We start from the raw sequence: 22,723 nt of genomic DNA, 5'->3' as shown, positions 1-22,723 counted from the left end.
CTACATCGGGATTGGTAGCAGCATTGGTGCAGATCGTGATACTTTAGAGTCAAAAGAATCACGACCGCCCTACCCTTTACCTGGGCCGTCGCTTACTCGCGTGACTCGTAATGGCTACCAGAGCATGGAGTACATGTTAGAATCTACTCATGGCACTGGTATATCCGACATTATTGTGCATGCTCTCGCAGGTTGAGCTCTGGTGGAATAAGTATGGTGGACGGAGACGCACGACAGACGGAACCCCAAAAGAGTAACCCTGATACGCCGGAGCATTACACGCCAATGAAACGCACAATGGAAACCATTCCCTCTTTCCTCCTTGCAAATACCCCTAGTTTCAGATGGTCAAATCCAGCGATCCCTACGGAGTACCTTCCATCCGGACTGTTGCCAGACACTTACTTGCATATTAAAAACACGGAATATTGTTGTTCTATTTCATGCGCATAGCAACGACATACTTGTTACATACGAGTGCTCCGGTCCAGTAAGATCGTTCTGTAGTAATATTACTATGGAGTCGGATCATCACCTACTTGCTCTGTAGCGTTCGAGGCCGTTGGCACCACCTAACTTGATCGGGGAGACCAAGGAATTCACCCTGGTCGTGAGTGGGTCAATATCATCCATGGCTCGACTTGGCAACATCCACACTGTGAATGCCTTCAAAATACTGCGCTCTCAAGTATTATACGCCCTGATTGGATATAGACGACCTCATTAACTGTGATACTACGGAGTAACTCGGTGTCTTTTGTACTGCAGAAGGGTCTTGGTATTGACTCAAGCGCGTAAATAAGTATTAACAGAGCAGACTGATGGCATATAGCAGCACGAGTCGGAACAGACTGTATGCTCTGTCGTGACCTTCAATGACGGCAACGTACCTGAATCGTGGGCCACGCAGCTTCAATTTATGGCAGGCTATGTACGAACAATAAAAGTATATAAACCCTTGAATTCATCTCTTATTTTGCAAGAGTTCGCATCCAACACAAATTCTTCACACATTCATTATCCTACTCATTTATACAGCTCGACCTCCGAACCATTCATCTTCCACCATGAAATTCACAAACACTCTTGTATTCGCGGTGACCGCTACTGCTAGCGTTTTTCCACAGTTCCAGACTCTTGGCAACTCCCTGGTGGAACTTGGCCAAGCCTTGGATGACTTCAAACTCAATCGCGAGATTGACAGCAAACCTACCGTTGAAAATCTCGACAGAGATTTCCATAAAGTAGAGGAACATCTTGACGAATGTATCCGGCTACTTGATGATTCGATTATCACAGGAGGCTACGTCCTCACGAAGGACCGGTCCATTATTCTGAAGCACATTACATCCGAGACGGATGCTAACAAACTCCGCGCCCCCATAATGGCCCAAAAGTCGCATATTAACAACACTCATGCTTGTGCTCATACTTATGGATTGCTCAAGGCTACCGGCTCCAAATTCACCAAACTCTACCAATATATCCCCACGTTGTTGAGCCCCAAGGACTTGCCTGCGGGTGAGCGCAAAGCGCAAGAGTTTCTCAAAATCCTCAACGATACTATTTCAGAGTTCTCCGATGATAAATGCGGGCTCAACGGTGATATTACGAACTAAGAGGAAAGGGAAGGGCCTATGGAGGTGGCTTGCAACGGCGGATGGGGTGTACGGCAATGGAAGGTTTCCAATCAAGTATCAATACACTCCTAGCTAGTGAGAGCTGTTTTGTTCCTTTTCCTCATCGGATGGCTCTCATCCAATCAATATACAATCAGAGTCAGCTTGTGCAGCCTTTGGCTTGTCCTCTATCTTTGCATACATGATGTGGACCGCTCGGTTCGTCACAGCTAGTGTCTACCCAAAGGGCACAAAATGTGATCCCCCAACCTGCAGAGTACACCTGCCTCCATTCATGTTCTTTCTGCGGGTTACATGTAGTGGTAGGTGTGTGCAGGTGTACCGCCACTTACACGTGCCTGTAGGTGTCTGAACGACGCAAGACTACGGAGCATTACCACGTACGGCAATACTACGCTATAAGTGAGTAAACTACGCTATAATTGAGTAAAGTACTCCACAGTACAGAGAAACACGGGCTAATTACTCCAAGTAAGTGTATTCCATGCAAGAAAGTTAGTCCTGGGTCGAGTCGGATCTTGATATTTTACCGGACCACCATCTTACTCGACCTAACGGAATCGGGCTCAAAGGTGCCCATAAACAGCGAAATTCATACTCTGCACTACAAAGGAGCCGTGGCGCGCCCAGCTACCCAAAGTCATTCCCACAAACTGCCGACGGCAAGGTGAGGTCGACCGCTGGCTGGACGGTTGGCTGGAAACGATGGCCGCCAGAGGTCCGGGGCAAGGCCTGCCAGAGGTTGACCGGAACTGGTAGCCGTACCATTGACTGCCAACTACTAGTTTGTATGCCGATGTAAACGCGGGCAGAAGCGGGTAGTCAACACCATTATGCGGTTAAGTGGTTCACGCGGTTCGCCACATGCGTCCTACTAATATGTACAAAACTTTCATATACGTGTTGCCGAGAAGGGTTGGCATAACATCTAGCGGCCCGTAGTGCATACTCATACACGTACGGAGCACACCAGAAGTATTACTAGCTGTCGGAAGATGAACTAGGATGACTCGACACGATTCAGCGCAAGTAGCCTACGAATACGGAGTATTGGCACTGCACTGATACGCAATGAATCGTGCTTGCGTACTATACTGTACGGAGCAAGTACAAGTGCAACGAATGCCTACACCTGCTTATATAGTACTTGCATTCTGTACTCCGTACTTGCTCTGTAACAGCTATCAAAAGTCTCCGTCACTAGCACTGGCTTGTGCTCGTACAGGTATTACATTAGGACAACTCCGTAACTAGGTCTAGGTAACTCATCATTCTTACAGGCATGATGACCCAAGTTCAAGTTCCCAGCATACACGGCCCATTTAGGCGAGCAAGGCATAGTCCAGTCATCTGCTCCGTACAACTACTGTACTGTACTTGACAATCCAGTACTTGGGTATTCTCGCAAGTATTTTAGCATTATGTGGACAGCACTGAATGCAGCATTCAAGAACGCGTAGTACGACGGCGCGACTCGGAAGACACGAGCATAGTGGAGGCCTTGACCATCTGTGAGTCGTGGACCATTTCGTCATACAACGATATGCGAGGAATATAGTAATTATTGGTTGTATTGGGATTAACGGTATCCGGAGCTGGAACGCAGCGAATGCGTTATGGACAGACGCTCTACAACACCTCAATAGCGCTGCAGTCTGGTGCAATAGCGCCACTGGGTCATTCAGCAGGGGGTAAGTTCTTGCATGGGCATTTCAGCTACTTGCCCTATATCGAACGGGACAATTCCTACCCTTGACCTTAGCAGCCTTACCGGACCTTCGCTTATAGGATGTTATTCTACGAGTAGGGTTCGAGCATTACCCAGCTTCCAAACGAGGCTCGGTTACGGACCGGACCAACTTGCGTGTTGCGGCATGGGAGAGATTACGACGAGGCGAAAATTCTGCCCATATTTGCCCTAAAGAGAGGGTGTTGGAAAGCTCCCATTTCTTGATCTGAGTTTAATCGAGGTAGAGTGGCACATGACATGTGACTCCTCCCGTTCGGATTTCCAAGTCTGTAAATATATTTACATATAATGGCGTATCCCCCGCCCATTTGTTACAAGGAAACGAGGTTATCGAATTCAAGCGCGTGGACCTATGTGAGAGCTTCCGATGGTTTGGTAGTTTTACGATTTGATGAAATGCATTCGAGAAGTCTGATTTCGTTAAGTGAGGAGTGTAAAGTGGTGATTGGGTCGTGCACATTCCTAGCACCCGACTACCACAACACGACTCCTCCTATATGACGAAGAGTACCCAGTATGCCTGGCTCTCTTCTGTCACTGCTCCCGACCTGGATCATATACACCTTGAGAATTGGCACCATTATTCAATCCGCAACCATCAATCAGGCAATGGGTATGGAGATTTTGTCATGGATAGTAACAATTCTCGATATAAACCTTAATGGCTACGACTGATCTAGGATGCATCGGAAACGAGAAGATACGACATGCTGCCGACAATGTTTAGGTATTCAAACGCCGTATCTGTCACACGCCAAATGCAGTTTGTACCACTGCCGTTTCTCATCCTACATTACGGGTTAGTTTCAACTGGTCATACTTGTGTCGCTAAAGATGACTTTATTCATATCATCCCTGAGTTAGAATGGTGATTGGATTGGGTATAGTACGGAAATGGCTTTGAACAGATGGGAAAGATTGTAGGGTTGCAGGAGTCCTATAAAGTGTTGAAGCAAGACAAACAAAGCTGCGACTCGATCCTAGATTGTTGACTTTAATAGCAAGCTACGCAAAGGCGGTTGCGCTATTCCAATACTCTTCAAGGTCCTGACGGCTTACAGAAAATAACAAGTATTCATATCTATCGTTGTCGAAGTAATACCAGCAGAGGCATCACATCGAATTTCTTGGCCGTTTTTCAGCACGAACGCTAGAGTCCTATCCTGATAAAAATGGTTCTTATAGGCGAAATCCTGGTCCTGCACTACTTGCGGAATTCTAGCAGCTAGGGACTCCTTATCCTGCATTATCGAGGTCGAGGGATTATTGGATGTTATGCCATGCGATTTAGTCCACTCCAATACCTTGGGAGGAAGTTTTGATTCAATTTTCTTCTTGGGTCGCAACCAGAAGGGACCATCTCTAATATTTTTAGGCGATTGATATAGTGCCGATTTGGATGCCCCCTTTTCGCTCTGTCCAGTTGTCCCCTTTTCGCCGATTTTCTCAATACCGGCGAGAAAAGCCTCAGCTGCAAGGTCGGCTACATCATCAGCAATGCAATAGTTGTTTTTGCTTGTTTTACCACGATATCCTTCCTGAGATTTTGTTCTTCTACCTCCAAAAAAAGCTTCTTAGGCGACCTCCGACTCCCTTTCGGCGGAATAATCGACACTGGGTTTTTGATGTTCGCAGGCTACAATCATTATCGCCAGCGCAATCAATTGGTCCTTGAGGGTCGACATTTAAGACATGCTGCCGATTCTCGGTAGGTTTTTCAGGGTCAGGATTGGAATCTTGCCGACTAGAACCATCTCCGATATTAGTAGTCCTATGGCCATCTTTATTTTGATCGACAAGATCTCCAGCTCCCCCCAGCTTCCCTTGCCCACTACCCTTATTCTGAAGGGAACCATCTTGCCGAGGAGTATGTAAGGTGAACTTCTTAACTACTTCAGAGAGCGGCATTGGAGTCTCCAAGTTCTCGGTGGGGATTGGAGATTTATAAAGTGCCTTTAGTCGTTCGTCGTCACGATTGGCTCCGTTGATAATCTGTTCGGCAATCGCTTTATCGTTTATAAAAGCAAGCCCTGGATATCCTTTACTAGCCCGCTGGCTATCAAACCGGTGGTCATAGTTTAGATTGAACTGTACCATCAACTGCCCATCGCTTACCCTAAAGGCACCAATAATTCGATTCGAACTAACATGTCCTATGGAGCCATAATCTTGCTCGGAAATAAACTCCTTTTCGGAGAAGCCAGCCGGTCCAAGGGTTCCAAAAAAACTTATAAATTTTGAATTTGGTCGTACGATATATCCCCATTTCTCAGTTTTATATGCTGGCTCGGGTAATTCTGCTGCAGGTGGTGGGGGGCCGTTCCTTTCGTGATACGTTGCGTCGTCATGATGTTGGCGTCCGTGTTCTTGGATCTTCAGCCAGTCTTCAACGCCGAAAAACTTGGCTTTTCCGGTATGTGCAATATTTTGGGCGCCCGATAGTACGGCCTGGAGTGATCTACTAAATGATATATATGCCGTATCGTCCCATGCGAAATCAGTATGACGACTAACGACGAATGAGGCAGACATAATGTCTCCGCCACCCGACTCCAACTTGGTCTTAAAGCCATGGTTGAAGATATCTTCAGGTTTTCGATCATCGTAGCGAAAGAGAAGACTAGGCTGCACCTTGCGGCTCTTGCTATGGATATATGGGGAATTCTTCCATCGTTCATGAGCTTCGGGTGGGCCGTGATCGGGTTCAAGTCCCAATGCAAAAAAGTCATCATCATCCATTGGAATTTCCTTAAATTTGGGTTTGGTGTCTGGCTTTGGATTGGGAGCATCTGTTGAGACTACAGGGTATGATGCCCCGAGCCGATGAAGAAAGAACCAAAAAAAAATGTGTCTCAGCCATATATTATGGCGGACCATGATATTGGCAATGGAACGGATGATGATGCAACGGGAAAGGGATAGTTTGCGAAAGCTAGGGTTGTTCGCTGAGGAAAAGAAGAATAAGTCATCGCCGTTGGGAGACGACTTAAACGGATCGACGCAATTGTAAGGTTTAAATCGATGCCTGGATATGTGCGATACATGCACTAAATGTAACGTCCATTGTTACAAATAATGGCGCCCAATGATTGCTCCCCATATGCCACGATCCAAGCGCAAGTTGGAAATTTCATGGGAAGCTTGTTTCGCACTAAGTATGAGGCGGAAGGTATCTAGATACGCTTAAGGCGTCATATGCAGTAACCAAAAAATGAGAGCCACCGTAGCGAAGACTATTTACCCCAATAATCAAACCTGCCAGTTCTACACAATACAGATTTATACATGGGATAATTCATTGGCTTATAATGCATTATAATTGACGACTAACTGAATGGGGAGAAATCCAGCCCTAGTAATTCCGTACTTGGCTGCTACAGTACCGGTAGGGGGCCGGCCAATCTTGTATTGTCCTTTGCATGTTATGCACCCCTTTTTCACTGACCGTAACCGACCTGGAGCGTATTCTAGCCCCTGCGACCTCGTGGGACTCGGAAATATAACTCAGTAACCGGGACTGAGATTGAGATGTGGGGTTTCGATCGTTCTGGACCGTACAGCGGAATCACATTTGATGTCTACGAAGTGTCCAAGAAGTTCATCCAGGGTATATGCGGATATTTAGTTATGGACAACCAAGAGCTTGGTTAGACGCCCTCACGAAAGAAAAGGACAGCAGGTTGTCGTGATGGATGGCTCAGCCTCCAAAATAGAAGCAAAGTGACTGTCCGCGACCTTTTGCCCCTTTGTTGCCCGCCACGCGTTGCGACGTAGGATTTTAAGCAATGCTCGACACAAAATTCACCAACACCAAGTCGCAGTCATCGGTAGATAGGGCGCTTCGAACACGCGCACGGCAGAAAGTCGTCACGGTAAAATATGAAACAGCCTAGGGTACAAGAAACCGGAGGAGTTTAAGCAGTGTGCCGCGCGTCAGGGAACAAACCTCCATTGCAATAATGCAGGAATTGCCCAGGAAAGTCACCCGTCTAAGGGAGGCGATTGAGAGGATGAACAGGGGATGAAAAAACAGAGGATACCCAAAGATGAAACTTTACTAACTCAGTCATCTCATAGCGGGAATGCAATGAAGGATCTGACTTCCAATAAGGAGGACAGATCTCTCGGTCACCAGGCTCCATTTCTCGCTGAAGTTGCCAACATGTACTACACTTCAGCAGAGTTACCGTGTAGTCAACGCGCCACATCAGCGGAACACGTGCCCATACCAAGCAATTCGCTGGTTCGGTCTACGTCTGGATGCCGCCAGAATCATTCGGCCTCGAGAATTGTCTAGGCTGACTATTTTTATCAATAACGGCTGACTATGCAATATCTTTTGCATACCCAGGATTGCTACGGAATGATAGATATAGATATTTATAGGTATATATAGATTTAGATATAGATATAGATATAGATATAGATATAGATATAGATATAGATATAGATATAGATATAGATATAGATATAGATATAGATATAGATATAGATATAGATATAGATATAGATATAGCTAGATTAGTGGAATGGACGGAGCAGTTGCATCAACAAAGCGCTAGAATATCAATCATACACATCGCATCTGACAAGGTAGGAGGGCAACCTTCACCTCAGCTCCCATATATTGATGTTTTAGCCATTAATACCCCATTCACAAGACCGTTAATACCGAGAATAATTGTATTGAACGAAAGATCGGCGGGTGAGTTCTCTGATTCGCCCCCGTCATGGTCACGTGACGCCTCGGAAAAGGCGTGCTTCCCCACTACGACGGGCCAACTTTGGTCAAGAGTTGCTCCTCTCCACTAAACCTTGGCTTCGTGACATGCTCTCAATAGCGAAATCATTATAGCATGCTGCTGCGGGCTGTCAACACTCATCGTGTTCAACGTCTCTCTCCTGACACCTGAAGTGCAAGGACGAAGGGAGCGAGGACACGGTCAACGGCAACCCTTACCGTCCGTGTCTTCGCGTTCGTCATAGCGGTATTCTGTTCATTCACCTCACCTGCATTCCATGTGCCTCATTAGCTAAATGTTCCCAGCTCTATCACGAGCCTATCAAGATGCCTGCTAAAGAGTTGGAACATCAGACCTCGACCGGAATCGCTGAGAAGCAACGATATCCCGGTCTACCTCGTTGCGGTCAGCTCTGTCTCATGGAAGCCGGCGAGCGGGTGGCAAAACGGGTAGTTGTTTTGGTGTCGCAGAGAAGCTCTCACTGGGACGCGGCATGGACATGCCCCGGAGAAGTGGTTGCGGTCGCATTATCGCTCACACAGCAGAGAGGACTGCTTCCACAAAGCATTCGAGAGGACCCATCAGCGACCCGGCTCTTAGCAACGGAAAAATGGGATCGTCGGATCTTCATTGTCTTTGACGTCTATCACGACACGTATGACCCTAGCCGAGCTCACCTGGATGGCCAAGGTAACCTGCCTGTGATTGAGGTTTACTTGAGCCGGAAGGAAATTGCAAGAGTGGCGGGCACGCCGACTGCGAATAGAGTTAATCGCGACATCAGAGCCATCCACAAATCGACCGGCCTGGGTAGTCGACCGCCCTTCAATGTTGACCACAGTGACGGAAAGGTGCCATTCTACAACAACCCCCGATCTTAGCCGCCGGCGCAGCATGTATTTCTCTTGATGAGGGAACAAGGAAAGTAGTGATAAAAGGGCAGATGATAGGGAAGTATGTACTATTTGGCGTACTATTTAAGAATGTCATTGCATAGTGGTGGCCAGTTTCCACAGTACATATTCCCCCCGTGACTCCAGCCTTACGATGATGTTGACGACATGGACTCCGGTGTAGGTAGGCTGCATGTGGCACAGGTATCGTTCAAATCCGTAACGTTGGAACCATCTCCGGCAGGTCCAACATGCTCCGCCGACTGTGGACAAGAGATGGTGCGCTCAACCTTAATCAAAGCACCGCACGTCGTACACGTCGTTCGTGTGAAGTGGCACATTGTCCAAGACGCAGCAAGTCTCTAGATTTAGTCTCTAAATATAAGCACAAAGGTAATAGATGACGCACGGGATGGGGCAGGTATGTGGCCCATTTGCATCAACCTCACTCTCTCAAGGACCTTGCAATGAAAGAAAATCAACTTACTTATGTCAAATTTCGTATCAAGCATTGGACGCTAGATTTGTTGAAGTTGCTATTGTAGAGATTAGAGAATGGGGTCTGGAGTTGGAGGAAACAGTGCATTTATATATATACTTGCATTGACTTAATGCTCATATAAATTCCACTGGCTGGTCCATGAGCTTCACCCAAATGATCCATGGCCAGCCAACCTGACCTGCATCCTCGGCAGGGTTTTGATACGTCGATTTCGTTGGTATATCCCAAGACAAGTCTGGGCCTTGTACTTGTAAATGTGTTCCATTATTGAACGCCAGTTACCCACGAAATCCCGCAATTCTGTATTTCACGCATTCGGGCCAACTGAAATGGCCGTCGGACTGACCTGCCAGTGTTTATTAGCCGACCAACGCACCAGACGTGTCACTTCGGCACGCCGCGGCCAATGGTCGGGCAGCCGTGATGCACCTAAATCTGACTGGCGACTTCATTGGTTGTTGACTACATTCGTCACCCCCCTGAGTAGTGTTTGCTCTGACGCCCGTGGCATAAATAAGCGCCGAAAACCATAAGCACATGTGCAGGGGCCATGATAGTTGCGAATATATCAGACGCAAGAGCAATTCACCCAGCCCATTCCTTCCTACGATACAAGACTTTTGAGACCATCTATCCCATAGTTGCGTTGCGTCAAGCATGAGACCTTGCAATGACACCAATCCCAAGCTAATCGATTTGGATCGGAAAGGTATTAAGCGAAGCAATTACGGTTATCAGCTTACCCGTCCGGACACCTGCCAACTCTGCCGGGTTGACCGTCTCGTGACTTTAAAGCTGCCTGGTATATACTTAGTCTGCAAATCTCGCACCTTCCATCGTCCCTTATTAATATTGTTCCTGTCAATTGTCTCGACCATTGAAATACAGTGGAGGGCAGAAAGTATTTGCCCACCTGTATGTGCTTTCTAGCCAACCTCACATATTCAAGTGGGTAAGTTCAGAACGGGGAGACCTAAGGGTGGGCAAATACATTTACAGTAGTTCATCCCCGCCCACTGCTACCAGCCCTATCCAGTCACGTGATCAAGTTCCAATCAATAACTGCAATATGTCTTTATCGATTATAAAGCGACTTCCTCACATTAGCAGAGGGAAGTGACTTCTGCCAAAAGGATAAGGGCTTTCCCCGCTGGCCCTCCGTATGGCACTTCATCACTGTACAAGTACTTACTTACGTATATAAGTACTTGCACTGTACGGAGTACTCCGTGCCTGGTACTCCCTACAAATAATTAATACTGTATTACTTCCCGTTGGAGCGCGTACGTAATTGACGCTAACCTAGTTGGGTTTTAATTGGGTTCTGACCCCCCAAATCTAGGCTAGCCAGAATACTTTTGTGTGTATTACTCCGTATTATACTCCATATTCATCTACTCAGTACATGTACGTACTGGATATTACCGAGTCGAGCAGCACTTGTGCCGTGCAATCCACGTCCCGGAACCATCTGCTCCCTCCATCTCGTGGCAAACAACGACCATCGAGATCGAGCCGAGCACCGCCCGAAAGGGCTCGTCGACGGCCATGGAGGCTCGCATTCGCGAGGGAAGAGACCACTACGCGACCGAAAAGTACGACGCGGCGTTGAGGCAGTTTACCAGAGTACGAAGCTGCTCCGGAGGCTCGACCCATCTCCCGCTCCGTGCTGACGATCGTGGCAGGCCATGAACATGTGTGCCTGCACTCGGGGAATGAGGCGTCCTCGTTGCACCTGCAAGGATTTCGAGGCCGTCGCGGCGGAGAATGGCTCCATCTTCGACGAGGCCATGCACACGTGCCGTTGCCACGTGGGGAGGACCTTCAACAAGTGCGACAACCTCCTCCACATCCAGGCACTCGACTACCGCGCTGGCACCTTCGAGGCGATGAAGGAGCTTGGACGGGCCAGAAAGGATGCCGAATGGATGCTCGAGCTCGCTCCTCGACGGCCCGATGTACTGCACTCCACTCCGACCCGACCTCCACACCACGCTTCGGCAGATGCTGACTCCCTCAGGGCTACCTACGCTTCGGCAAGGTGGCTCGCCTTCAAAAGAAGGCCGAGCTGGCCTGGAAGATGTACGGCGCCGGCATCGAGGCCAGCAAGGACGCACCGGTCGACGCGTCCACGAAGCGTCAGGTGGGAGCTGGAAACACCACCGACGACGCGTGTGAGGCGTGCTGACACCCAGGCTAGCAACTGTACGCCGCCTTTCGACCGCTGCAGGCCCGATTCAAGCGGCAGGACCCCATGTCTCTCCCGTACGAGCTCGTTCACATCATCTTCTCGCATCTCGACGTCGTCGAGCTGACGTGAGTCATGCGTCTCCCGACACCCTCGACCCGCTCGCTCACCGACGAGCCTGCAGAAAGTGCCTCCTCGTGTCCAAGGCTTGGGGCGGCACGCTTCAGTGCCGGGGCTACAAGACCCTCTGGAGGTCATTTGACTTTCCGACGAGGCCGTTTCAACCACCATCGACCTTGGCCCTCCAAAAACTGCTGGCCCGCGCGCGCGGTGACGTGCGCGAGATCGTCATCAGAGATCCCACCCGCTTCCAGCTGAGCCAGCAGAGGCTGATGATGCTCCTGCGAGCGGCCGCATCCCTCGAGCGTCTCGAACTGGGGCCCCTGACGGAGTACTACTTTCTCTTCCCCAAGGGGCCGGCGCTCTACAGGAACCTGCGGCACGTCGTCCTGGACATGTACAACAACGGCGAGCACCGCAGCTGGCACGCGCAGCACCAGAGCACGTCAAACGTACCGGTCGACTTTATTAAGAGCATCGCCGCGACCTTGGAGTCCCTCAGCCTCGTCGGCGTGCCCGCCAGCTGGTGCCAGCTCCAGGACGTGCCCGAGTTTCCCGCCCTGCGGTGCCTGAGGCTGGAGCACAAGCGTGGTTCGCAGGCGCCCTTTCCCATCGTGAGTCGTTTTCCTTTGCTGAGGGAGCTGGAGGGCACGGAGGGCCGAGGGCGAAGGAGCTGACAGCCCTCACTCAGCTCTACATCGCGTCGAGGACACCGCGCCTCGAACAGCTGTGCCTGACCAACGTGCACTTGACATGCGACGGGCTGCATCGGTGGAAGGACATCTGGCACATGCTATGGCGCAGCTTGCAAGTCGTCGTCTTTACCATGCCGGACATGGGACAAGCCGTCCAATCGCGCGAAACGCTCACGGCTGTCACGTCCCTGATGTGTCTGCATAGCTCGGGCCACTTCCGTTACGTCGATCTTCAGATTCCGTACTCGAGCGAAGACGACCAAACGACGGCCGAGGTGTTCCCGCCATGCTCGGAATCGGGCGTTTCGAACACGGTGGATGCGCACGGGCGCCCGATACGTCGTCCACTTCAACTTCACAGCCTGCGGCAGCTTCGCTTGAAGGACTTGGCACACGGTCCGTCCACCATGCGGCATCTCCTCGGTGGCGCTGCGGAGAGGGGCAACCTGCACACGCTCGACATTGTGTTCCCCATTCCCACCTTCCACAGTCCCGTGGGTCGACAGCACATGGAACATCTCGGCGCCTACGGCTGGCTCCGCGGCGTCGAATCCATCCGCAGCCTCGGCATCTCGCGGTTTCGCTTCCGAGAGTACCCCACAAACGACGACGACTTGCCGCTTCCGAGCTTCTTGGCCACCTTCCCGAACCTCGAGACGCTGTCCCTGACGTCCGACCACTACGCGCCTGAAGAGTTTTGCTCCGTCGTCGAGGCCATCCTGAACGTGACCCATCTCAAGGTGCTCTACCAGAACAAGGTGAACGGGGCGTTGATGGACAAGCTCGTGAGGCTTGGCGAAACCTTTGGCGTCCAAGTCATCTGGGGTGAGCGACCCCGGGTGTGGCCTGTGCCGCCCGAGGAGTGAATGGCGGAGACGGCCGTGACGAAAAGTAACGAATATACGACATGGACGATGCACGATAGACGACGAGGAGCGGCGACGCAAAAATCATCTAGGCGGGCCACGACGGATGAATGTTGGATGTTCCTTCTTTGGCGCCCATGACGGCGACTGTTGTATTTTGCGTCTCGAGTCTCTGCAGCATGTGCCGTGTGGTGTACTCTGCTCGTATCATTGTCCGGTAGGGGGGTGGATACCCTTCCTTTCACCTCGCTGCATGCTGCATGCTGCATGCTGCATGAGGCCTGCGATGGAATGGACGATTGGCCATGGTTTCTGCTCGCTTCGGAACCTCGTGTGTAAATCTTGCTCTCTCCGCAACCTTGGCCAGCATTCGTGACGCTGGTCAGGTGGGTGGCAGGCTCGGACCTGCAGCGTCGGCAGGCGGCGCAGTGTGATGGTGACGTCCAGCATGGTGGTGCGTAGTTGGTCGTGGCGCGACGCGGCCGTCCATCAGGCCCGGCCGACCTTGAACGACAGCACCTGAAGGCGGGTCAGCGAGTGGAAGAAATAGGGGCAAGGACAGCCGACTCACGTCGTTCTTCCCGACGGCGACGAGGTCGTCTTCGGCGACGCGCAGGTTCCCGATGCCCTCGACGTAGGCGATCGGGGCATCGCCCATGACCTTCTTGGCGACGTCGGCCACGGTCGACCCCTTCTTCACCAGGACGCAGTCCCGAAAGACGACCTTGGACTCGGAGGCGCCCGAGGTGAAGGTGGACGTGTTCCTGACGGGAAAGACGGGCGTCAGGCCCAGAATCTCGGCCGCCCTCGTCAGGACCTGGACGACGCCGGTGGACCCGAAGCGGTAGAGCACCATGTCCTTGAGGTTCTCTATCCGGTTTCGGTTCTTCTCGTCCAGCTCCTTCAGGCCGCCGCCGGTCGGGTCGCCCTGCTCGATGAGGTCTTCCCGCGTGTCGATGAACTCGCCACCCTCGACGTATCGGATGTAGCCCTGCTTCGTCATCTTGCGCAGGAAGATTTCCGAAATGGCCGAGCAGAGGACGATGGTGTTGGGGTCCTGCATCTTGGCGATTTTGGAAATGTTCTTGTCGGCGTCGGGGTGGTCGATCTTGTTGAGCGCTATGACGGTCGGGAACTTTTCGTCGACAAAGGAGTTGACGACGTGGTGCACCGTCTCGTCGGACCAGTCCTCGAGCGGTTCCTTGACGTTGGCCCGATCCAGCGTCCGGCTGATGACCGAGGACGTGGCGCCGTAGCCCGAAAACTGCCCCTGCAGCGTCTCGACGGCCGTCGCCTTGACGGCCATGTGCCTCCGGCGGATGGACCCCCACTTCTGCATCAGGTTGCCCAGTATCCAGGCGACGACCTCGCTCCGGAGCCAGGCAATGTCGACGGAGGGGTCGTAGCCCCGCGTCTCCTTGCCCTCGGCGTCGACGGTGCCCGAGGCGTCGACGACGTGGATGAGGGCATCGGCGTGACGCAGGTCGTCGAGGAACTTGTTGCCCAAGCCGCGGCCCTGGTGGGCGCCGGGAACGAGGCCGGCGACGTCGAGGAGCTCGATGGGGACGGAGCGGCGGCCGTCGACGCAGGCGCCGTAGTTGGGCTTGCACCGGTCCGAGACCTTGTACCGCGCACAGGCACAGTCGATCTGGAGGTAGCCGACGGCTCGTTGGGGGTCGATGGTGGTGAATCTGGAGGCCGGAGGAGGGCGTCAGTCAAGTCAGCCTCGACACGAGGGGCGGCGCCGACGCGAGGCTGTCACGCACGGAAAGTTGCCTGCGGGAGAGGGCCATCAGCAGGGATCCAAGGAACGGCCATGCGGACATTTCACCGACCGACTTTGGAGGAGGCGTCCGTCAGGCTGTTGAGCGTCGTGCTCTTCCCCGCCGATGGCTTCCCCACGAGGCCGATGAGGGGATCTCGAGGCATGTCGACGGGGGATCGGGTGGGCACCGGGACGTGGGAGGGACGCCGATGAATGGCATGGGCGAGCAGAAGCGTCAAACAATGGCTCTCGGCACCGAGGACGGCGGTGGCCCAATTTGCAAAGGCCGTCGTTTTGTTGGATGAGCGAGTCGAGAGCGGCGGCAATTTTTGAGGTTCACGTCTGCACTCGACCTACTAATAATTTGCGTCGTCCATGTAATTCCTTGTACGGAGTACGGAGCATTACCGCCCGTCCCAAGTACTGTACTTACTTACTGTAGTTATCGGGTACTAACACTTCGTACTGCAGACGCACATGTACATATACCTAACAGTTAAGTATGCAATTGGCTGCCTACTTAGTACCTAGTACGGTGTAACTAGGAGTTGGGTCAGGGAACCAGTAATAATACCGACAAGCGCTGTAAGTCGGTACAAGTACATGCTACAAGCAGAGTGGGATTTTCGGAGCGGGCTACGATGACTGCTGTAAATGCTCACCATAGTTACCCCCCCACAGCACTGCTGGCTGGTAATTGGCACTCTACGCGACCGTTCCGGCGGCTCGTCATGGGCCATTACAGGGACCGAATCGCTACAGTACAGCGCACTCGGGACGAGTACGCCGCTACTGCCAACGTACAACTACAGGGCGTTGGGAACGACTCGGCAACGTACCTGTATTGCAACCGGCTGGACATGAGATGCAAGTACAAATAAGTGAAAAGTCGTCGTCATTCATTTCAAAATGTCCATGGACCGAGCAAGCACGAGGGTACCGATTACAAGTGCTGTGTTGCCATTTCCGTATGTGAGAGAGGTAATGCAAGTGCTGAAGTCATTTCTCGGCTACTGTGCAAGTTGGTGAAGCTTGCTTCGCCCAATGGATTGTTGCTGTACTTGCACCGTCCAAATCAATGTCCAAACCAATGGGCAATGGCAAACAAAGAACAAGACTCAATCGCGTATCCATGCTATTTTCATCATCGGCCAAATCATAGACTCAATGTCGTTGGGCCCCTAGTTTCATCAAGGAAAGGTCGTGGTGTAGGGTAGGTAGCCCTTTGCCGGCATGGTCCAGAAATGCGCTCCCCGTCTACCGTCTACTGTATGTACTTGCCTGCCAACCACCAAGTATGATGGCATCTATCCGATCGCATGCAAACATCAAGTCCATGTACACGTTCATACTCACCCCTTCAACCTTGGAGAGGCATTGCGTCGCCAAAGGTGGTGCTCCGCCGTCCCAAGATGCGCTTCAGCCGCAGGGACACCTCGAACGCCTCGAGCTTCACCTCGATGCGCAGACAGCTCAGCCAGGCAGCAAAGACGCGCAGGGCGTTGCGAGGCCATAGCAGCGAACCCCCGGCGCGGATCTGCTCGAGCTGCTCGCGGAAGACGGTCCGGGCGCAGTACCGGGCGAGGATCATGAAGCTGCGGATGGGGCCCTGGCGCGTCTGCAGGTTCTCGTCGAGGCTGCGCGTGAGGTCGTTGGTCTTCAGGATGAGGAGGATGATGCGCGGCACGCGGCTCAGCATGCGGACGAGGTCGACGATGAGGCCCTCCTGCAGCGCGCCGCTCATGGTCTGCTCCTCGTCGGCGCTGCGCGTCTCGAGGATGGACCCCGAGCGGCTGACGACGCTAAAGTCGCGGCCGGTGATGGCCGAGACGAAGAGCGGGAAGTCTCGGTCGCCGATGTTGGCCACCTCCTTGGCGTACCTTTTCATGCGGCCCATGTCGCCGTCGATGACGGCCAACCACATCTTGGCGTACGACCGTCGCAGCGGGAGGGGGATGTCGCGGTAGAGGCCGTGGTCGTAGAGGATGACGTCAAAGTTGGGCCCGCGCCCGAGGCCTCGGCGGCCGTCGTTTCTGCGGATCGCGATGTTGCCGCCGTGGGGGTCGCAGTGCAGCGGGGCGCCGTCGCCAAAGATCATCTCGTTGAAAATGCGGGCGAGCGTGGCCGAGACCTCGTCGCGGTCGATGGCGTTGCCGTCGAGGTAGGCCAGGTCGTCGAGCCGGCTGCCGGACTCGCAGGCCATGACGAGGATCCTCTTCTCGGCCCAGAGGACCTCGGGGATGACGAGGGGCAGCTCGGGAATCTTGGCAAAGTGCGCCTTCATGCGACGCGCGTTGACCGCCTCCTCCTGGAAGTCGAGCTCGAGCGGCAGCGACAGCTCCATCTCGGACGACAACCACTCGAGGTCGTACTCGGGGAAGAAGCGTTTGAGCGTCGAGAAGGTGTACTTGGTCAGCGCGAGGTCGAGCGGCGCCCAGGCGGCGAGGTCCGGATGCTGCACCTTGACCGCCACCCTGCGGCCGCTCTCCTTGACGGTCGCGAGGTGCACCTGGGCGAGGGAGGCGGCGCCGATGGGTTCGGGCGAGAAGTCGGAAAAGTAGGCCCAGAGGTCCTGGCCGGTGTCCTTGCGAAACATGTCCTCGATGGACGAGAACGACGAGACGGGGCACTTGTCCTGGAGGGGTATGAACGTCGTCGTCCACTCGGGCGGTAAGAGGTAGTTCATGGCGCTCTGTGCGGCCGCGAGAGGGCATCACGTCAGCAGGTACGGAACGGCAACGGAGGTGACGGGCGGAGGGAGTTGTCAAGGCAGCAGTCCGTACCAGATGCTGTCCCAGCTTGATGAAGATGCCGCCGTTCTTCTCCAGCACGCGGAGCGTCCGCTCGGCGCAGCGCTTGTGGCAGGCCTTGAGGACGGCCTCCTGCTCCTCCTCATCCCGCAGGGCAGCCTTGGCGTTCAGGGTGGTCCGATAGCTGACGAGTCGATCCGTTAGCGGAGGTCTCGGCCGTCGGATTTGCCGCGAGCAAGGTTGTGTCGCCTACTCATTGATGCAGATGCCGAGCGCCGCCACGACGCGACCGGTACGGCCCGCGGCTTCGTAGCTGCTCCTGATGTCGTCGGAGAAGGCGAGGGCGGTGCTGGCGACGGCGGCGGCCCCCGTCGAGGCGTACAGAAGCACTCTCCCAGGCCTGGCCCCGTCGCCACCACGGGAAGACTGCGACGACCGAGACGACCGCTGGCCGGAGCCAGAACCGGAGCCGGCACCGGGGCCCGAGGAGAATCGGCGCCAAGGGCCGAGGCATGGTCGGGAACTGGCCAATTGGCCTCGGCAAGTCGAGCACGTCCAGGGCCGCGGGCCGGTGCCGAGGCGGACGGCGACGCGTGAGAGTGTCGTCGAGTTCATCTTCAACCGCTCCGATCCTTCTCTCTCGTCGAAGATGGCCTGTCCGACCGCCTCTCTCAGAGTCTCTCTCGGCAATGACCGAGAACTGACTGCCTGTATTAGCAAGTGCTCAACATACTTTGTGCTTGGGGAAGAATCCGATGGCGGGCGTGTGTGGTGAGAGAGGACAACGCGGGAGATGGAAGGCAGGAAATCGATCAGGTGATTCGCATCAACAAATTCCGGGGTCCGCGAGAAATATAATACGTGCAAAGTTGCACTACACGAGAGCCAGGTACCGTCAATGCAGTCAGTCTATTACGACATCACCATCTTTGGCGTCCGAGTCGCTGATTCGCCCAACGATGCCGCGGCTGGTCCTGCACTGTGGCTTGGCCATTTTGCATGACATTGCCGCTCCCCGCCGCCTCCGCCACAGGCACCTACAGGCTATTACGGTGCTGTAGTGCCCTGTAACAAATACGTTGTACGGAGCACGGAGTGCGGAGAACGGAGTACTAAATCAGTAGTACGTTAGTGTGGAGTACCAAGTAAGTACACTAAAGTATAGAACGCACCCAAGTACATGTATGTATAGTGGGGTGGCAAAGAGTCGATTCACCTTGTAGTGGCAGCGCTACCAAAATTGAATCGTCACTACAGCAGACAATAGCGACTGCACAGAGTATTACGGAGTCCGGAGCACTGCATCCAAGTACTTGTACTGGACAGTACATAGTTCTTGTGGCTCCTACATGTACAAGTAAGGAGTGCTCCGTACTGTACGGAGTACAGGTATTGTACTTGAACCAACTTGCTCCGTACTGTAATTAATACTTGTACTTGTACGGAGTACTTGCATGTAATGTAGTTGTACTCCGTACTCTGCTCTGTAATTAATACTCGTACTTGTACGGAGTACTTGCATGTAATGTAGTTGTACTCCGTACTCTGTTCTGTAATTAATACTCGTACTTGTACGGAGTACTTGCATGTAATGTAGTTGTACTCACGTACTCGTACAGTAATTGCAAGTGCCAACATTCTGTAGTACAAGCACTTGTACAGTAGGTTGCGTGACGACTGCAAATACATACTGTGGTTGTACTTGCATACAGTACTAAGGGAGTGCAGTACGGGGTACAGTATACTTACTTACTGTACCTACAGTACGGAGCACAGTACAGTATACTTACTTACTGTGCAGTACTCCGTACAGGATACTTAAGTACTTACTCCCGACAAGTCCTTTACACGTGACCGCGCGCTCTACGCGGATCGCGTACGGCTTTAATCAAAGGCCAGGTCGGCCGAGACATCGCCATCATCCCATCTCGGCCCTGACCCGTCCGCCGTCGTCCTGCGTCCCATCTCATCTCGCACGTCCGCCCCCCCCGCCGCTGATGCAAAGACCCGAGCGGAAAAGCTCTCCGGTGGGCGGCATGCTGTCCTTTGCTCCGACGCCCACCCTCGCTTCCTGGGACCACCGTCCCTCTGTCTCGTCGCCGCTCTCCTCGTCACCCATCCGCGCCTCGTCGCCCGTCTCGCCCGTCGGCAAGAACCTGTTTCCGCAGCGACTCGTCCAGTCGTCTCCCATAGGCCTGCCCCCGTCCAAGTTTGCGTCGCGACCGGCGCGGCCGAACCCGGTGATGCGGAAAAGGGAAGAGGCAAACGAGGCGAGACGCCGCAGCTTCCTCCAGCGCGTCCGTCAAAAGTCGGACGACAAGGCGTGGCAGAGAAGAGACATCGAGGGACAGGTACGACCGAATCGATCTCGTCTACTCGACAGTCACTGACGCCCTCTAGTTTCTCAAGTCGAGCTGGCTCGCGAACCTCGGAAAGTTGACGCACGACGCACCACCTGACTCGACCGAGGCCGACATCGAAGAGGCCATGGCCTTCTGGGAGCAGCATCGGCACGGCCCGTCGCTCGATCGAGACGAGGCCACGACGCCGACGAACCTGGAGCTCGATGAGCTCGAAGCCATGGTGACCTCCTACGAGCAACAGCAGCTCGCGTCCCGACGACCGCCGTCCCCGGACATGTCCGATGCCGAGTACGACGACATTTTTGCCGAGTTGATATCCCAGGAGCAGTTTGGGCTCCATGAGCCGCCGCACTCGTCGGACGGCATGGACATGACCGAAGACGCCGGCCGCTAGCGGGCCGCCTTTTCCTCTCACCGTCGACCGGACCGGACCGGACCGGACACGTCTTTTTCATCTTCCCGTCGCGACAAGGGTTTTTTTCTCGGGCGTTTGGGGCGCAGTGACAACCATGGTTGGCGTTTGCGGCGGACCAACCACACGGGCGTGTTGGTAGGGTCAATGCTGCACTCCACATTGCGGAGGCGGGTATATACAAGTACGAGATATCCAAGCCGCCCTTTACTGCGGATTGCACTGGTCGTCCCCGTTGAAGGCATCCTGCGCCGATGCCATGTCTCCGACCAAGTCGGCCGGTGGCGATCCGGCCGCTTGCATCTGCGTCTCGTGAGCTCCCGCGTGCTTCGTCGGCGGCGTGACGTGGCCGGACCCACCTTTTGCATCCTCTCCACGATGTACTCGCGATCGGCCGAGTTGCCGTCCGAGTAGGCGCCGTCCTCGAACTTGACGACGATTTCTCGGACGAGGACCCTCTGCTCCTCGTACCGTTTCATGTCCTCGGCCGACGTCGTCTCCTTGTTCCTCTCGAACCAGCCGGGAAACTTGTCGTCGAGCTCCTTCATCGGCTCGTACAGAATATCCTTGTTGGTGAGCTGTTCCATCATGCCCATGAGCATCTTGGAAAAGTCCTCCTCGCCGCCTTCGCCGCCAAAGTCGCCCGACGAGAGATGCTTCAGCATGTCGGCCATGAAGTCGTCCTCGGCCCCCGACGTGGCCGCGGCCGTGGCCTGCTCGCCCGAGTTCTGCATGCGCTCCATGGTGCGCCGGATCGTCTCCTGGAACGAGGGCTCCGACGCGGCCTCTGCCGGTGGTGCCTTGGCGGTGCCGCTGCCGTCGGCGCCGTCGCCGGCATCCGTCACGTTGGTGGCGGCGGCCATCTGCTTGAACATTTCCTCAAACTGCCCCTGCATCTCGGGCTGGGACGGGCGTCAGCAGGGTATCCGAGCGAGCCTCTCGCCGCAGCCTCGCCGGCGGGGGGGGGGGGGGGGCAACGAACCGATTTCTCCAACTCGCCGAGCAGATCAGCCATGCCGGCCTGGAGCTGCTTCGCAAACTCCTCCTCCGAAAGCTCATCCTCGACCGTCGCTTTGGCCTCGGGGCCGGTCGTTGGGGGCTTGGCATCGGAGCCTGCTGCTTTCGTTTCGGCCGACTCGGTGGCCTTGGATGCCTTTTCCGCGTCTAGCTTGGCGGCCGAAAAATCGTCCAGCAAGTCTGCAGGCATCGTCAGCGAGGAAACCAAACGGTTGGGACCTTGTTGGGCCCCGGGCCGGGCGTCTTGCCATCCAGATCGTCGAGGTCGTCCTCGTCCGGGTCGGGGACAGGCTCGCAAGGCTGCGCGGTGACGACGGTGGCTGAAGCGACCGTGACGTTGACCTCGACTTCCTTGACCTCGACATCCTTCTTCCGACCCTCGGCTGGCTTGCCGGGCTTCGCGTCCATGCTGCCTCCCGGCCGCGCGTTGCAGGCTGCTGGAGGAGGCCGCGCGTTGCAGGCTGCTGGAGGAGGCCGCACGTTGCAGGCTGCTGGATGAGGCCCCGCGTGCACGTGTTTCCCGCCGAGCAGAGATCAAGGACGAGGCAAAGGTGAGATGGTCTAGGCACAAGACACGTACGAGATGTGCTCCGAGGCGACGAGGGATGGCGCAAGGGAGCCGAGGGAGGTGAAGAAGCAGCTGGTGACTCGAGCAAGGCGATCGTTGGGGCCGCGAGCCACGAGAAGGAGCTTCGTGAAGACTCTGGGTTGTACCTTTTCTTGGTGCCGGGCCGAGGGATCGCGCGTGGGAGCATCAGGCCCCTTTGGGTAACACAGGTCCGGTCCCAGGTCCCACGCCTTTATGCTAGTGCTTTGCGTGGGAGGGGAGGGGAGGGGGATGGGAGGGGGGATGGGAGGAGGGATTGGCGGGGGATTGGTGGAGGGACTGGTGGAGGGATTGGTGGAGAGATTGGTGGAGAGATTGGTGGAGGGATTGGTGGAGGAATTGGAGGGGGATTGTAGTAGGGATTGGCGGGGGCATTGGAGGGGGCGTTGGAGCATTGGAGGGGGCATTGGAGG

At 54.3% G+C, this 22,723-nt stretch overlaps 8 protein-coding genes across 8 annotated transcripts; 4 read left to right on the top strand and 4 right to left on the bottom strand.

Moving 5' to 3' along the window:
• Positions 1-1,067: 1,067 nt before the first annotated feature.
• Positions 1,068-1,619, top strand: DCS_05358 (uncharacterized protein; the record flags this gene model as incomplete). Its single annotated transcript, XM_040802664.1, has 1 exon — positions 1,068-1,619. The coding sequence occupies one exon, from the start codon at positions 1,068-1,070 to the stop codon at positions 1,617-1,619; it is 552 nt and encodes a 183-aa protein (XP_040657697.1).
• A 3,325-nt stretch (positions 1,620-4,944) lies between these two features.
• DCS_05357 (uncharacterized protein) lies at positions 4,945-6,129 on the bottom strand (the record flags this gene model as incomplete). The annotated part of the gene is made up of 1 exon (XM_040802663.1): positions 4,945-6,129. One exon carries the CDS (start codon positions 6,127-6,129, stop codon positions 4,945-4,947), a length of 1,185 nt encoding a protein of 394 aa, XP_040657696.1.
• Positions 6,130-8,458: 2,329 nt separating this feature from the next.
• On the top strand, positions 8,459-9,013 carry DCS_05356 (uncharacterized protein; the record flags this gene model as incomplete). Its single annotated transcript, XM_040802662.1, has 1 exon — positions 8,459-9,013. The coding sequence occupies one exon, from the start codon at positions 8,459-8,461 to the stop codon at positions 9,011-9,013; it is 555 nt and encodes a 184-aa protein (XP_040657695.1).
• Positions 9,014-11,075: 2,062 nt separating this feature from the next.
• DCS_05355 (uncharacterized protein) lies at positions 11,076-13,396 on the top strand (the record flags this gene model as incomplete). Its single annotated transcript, XM_040802661.1, has 6 exons — positions 11,076-11,153; positions 11,213-11,485; positions 11,548-11,670; positions 11,728-11,843; positions 11,900-12,449; positions 12,527-13,396. 6 exons carry the CDS (start codon positions 11,076-11,078, stop codon positions 13,394-13,396), a joined length of 2,010 nt encoding a protein of 669 aa, XP_040657694.1.
• A 489-nt stretch (positions 13,397-13,885) lies between these two features.
• DCS_05354 (GTP-binding protein) lies at positions 13,886-15,325 on the bottom strand (the record flags this gene model as incomplete). The annotated part of the gene is made up of 4 exons (XM_040802660.1): positions 13,886-13,915; positions 13,968-15,087; positions 15,163-15,172; positions 15,232-15,325. The coding sequence occupies 4 exons, from the start codon at positions 15,323-15,325 to the stop codon at positions 13,886-13,888; spliced, it is 1,254 nt and encodes a 417-aa protein (XP_040657693.1).
• A 1,196-nt stretch (positions 15,326-16,521) lies between these two features.
• Positions 16,522-18,526, bottom strand: DCS_05353 (ABC1 family protein C15C4.02; the record flags this gene model as incomplete). Its single annotated transcript, XM_040802659.1, has 3 exons — positions 16,522-17,853; positions 17,945-18,095; positions 18,165-18,526. 3 exons carry the CDS (start codon positions 18,524-18,526, stop codon positions 16,522-16,524), a joined length of 1,845 nt encoding a protein of 614 aa, XP_040657692.1.
• Positions 18,527-19,908: 1,382 nt separating this feature from the next.
• On the top strand, positions 19,909-20,668 carry DCS_05352 (uncharacterized protein; the record flags this gene model as incomplete). Its single annotated transcript, XM_040802658.1, has 2 exons — positions 19,909-20,262; positions 20,312-20,668. 2 exons carry the CDS (start codon positions 19,909-19,911, stop codon positions 20,666-20,668), a joined length of 711 nt encoding a protein of 236 aa, XP_040657691.1.
• A 225-nt stretch (positions 20,669-20,893) lies between these two features.
• On the bottom strand, positions 20,894-22,111 carry DCS_05351 (peroxin; the record flags this gene model as incomplete). Its single annotated transcript, XM_040802657.1, has 4 exons — positions 20,894-20,989; positions 21,046-21,588; positions 21,669-21,854; positions 21,914-22,111. 4 exons carry the CDS (start codon positions 22,109-22,111, stop codon positions 20,894-20,896), a joined length of 1,023 nt encoding a protein of 340 aa, XP_040657690.1.
• Positions 22,112-22,723: the final 612 nt, after the last annotated feature.

This window comes from Drechmeria coniospora, chromosome 02, assembly GCF_001625195.1.
Source record: "Drechmeria coniospora strain ARSEF 6962 chromosome 02, whole genome shotgun sequence".
NCBI classification, from domain to species: Eukaryota; Fungi; Ascomycota; class Sordariomycetes; order Hypocreales; family Ophiocordycipitaceae; genus Drechmeria; species Drechmeria coniospora.
The sequence above is the reverse complement of the archived record's forward strand: the minus strand, read 5'-3'. Positions and strand labels throughout refer to the sequence as shown.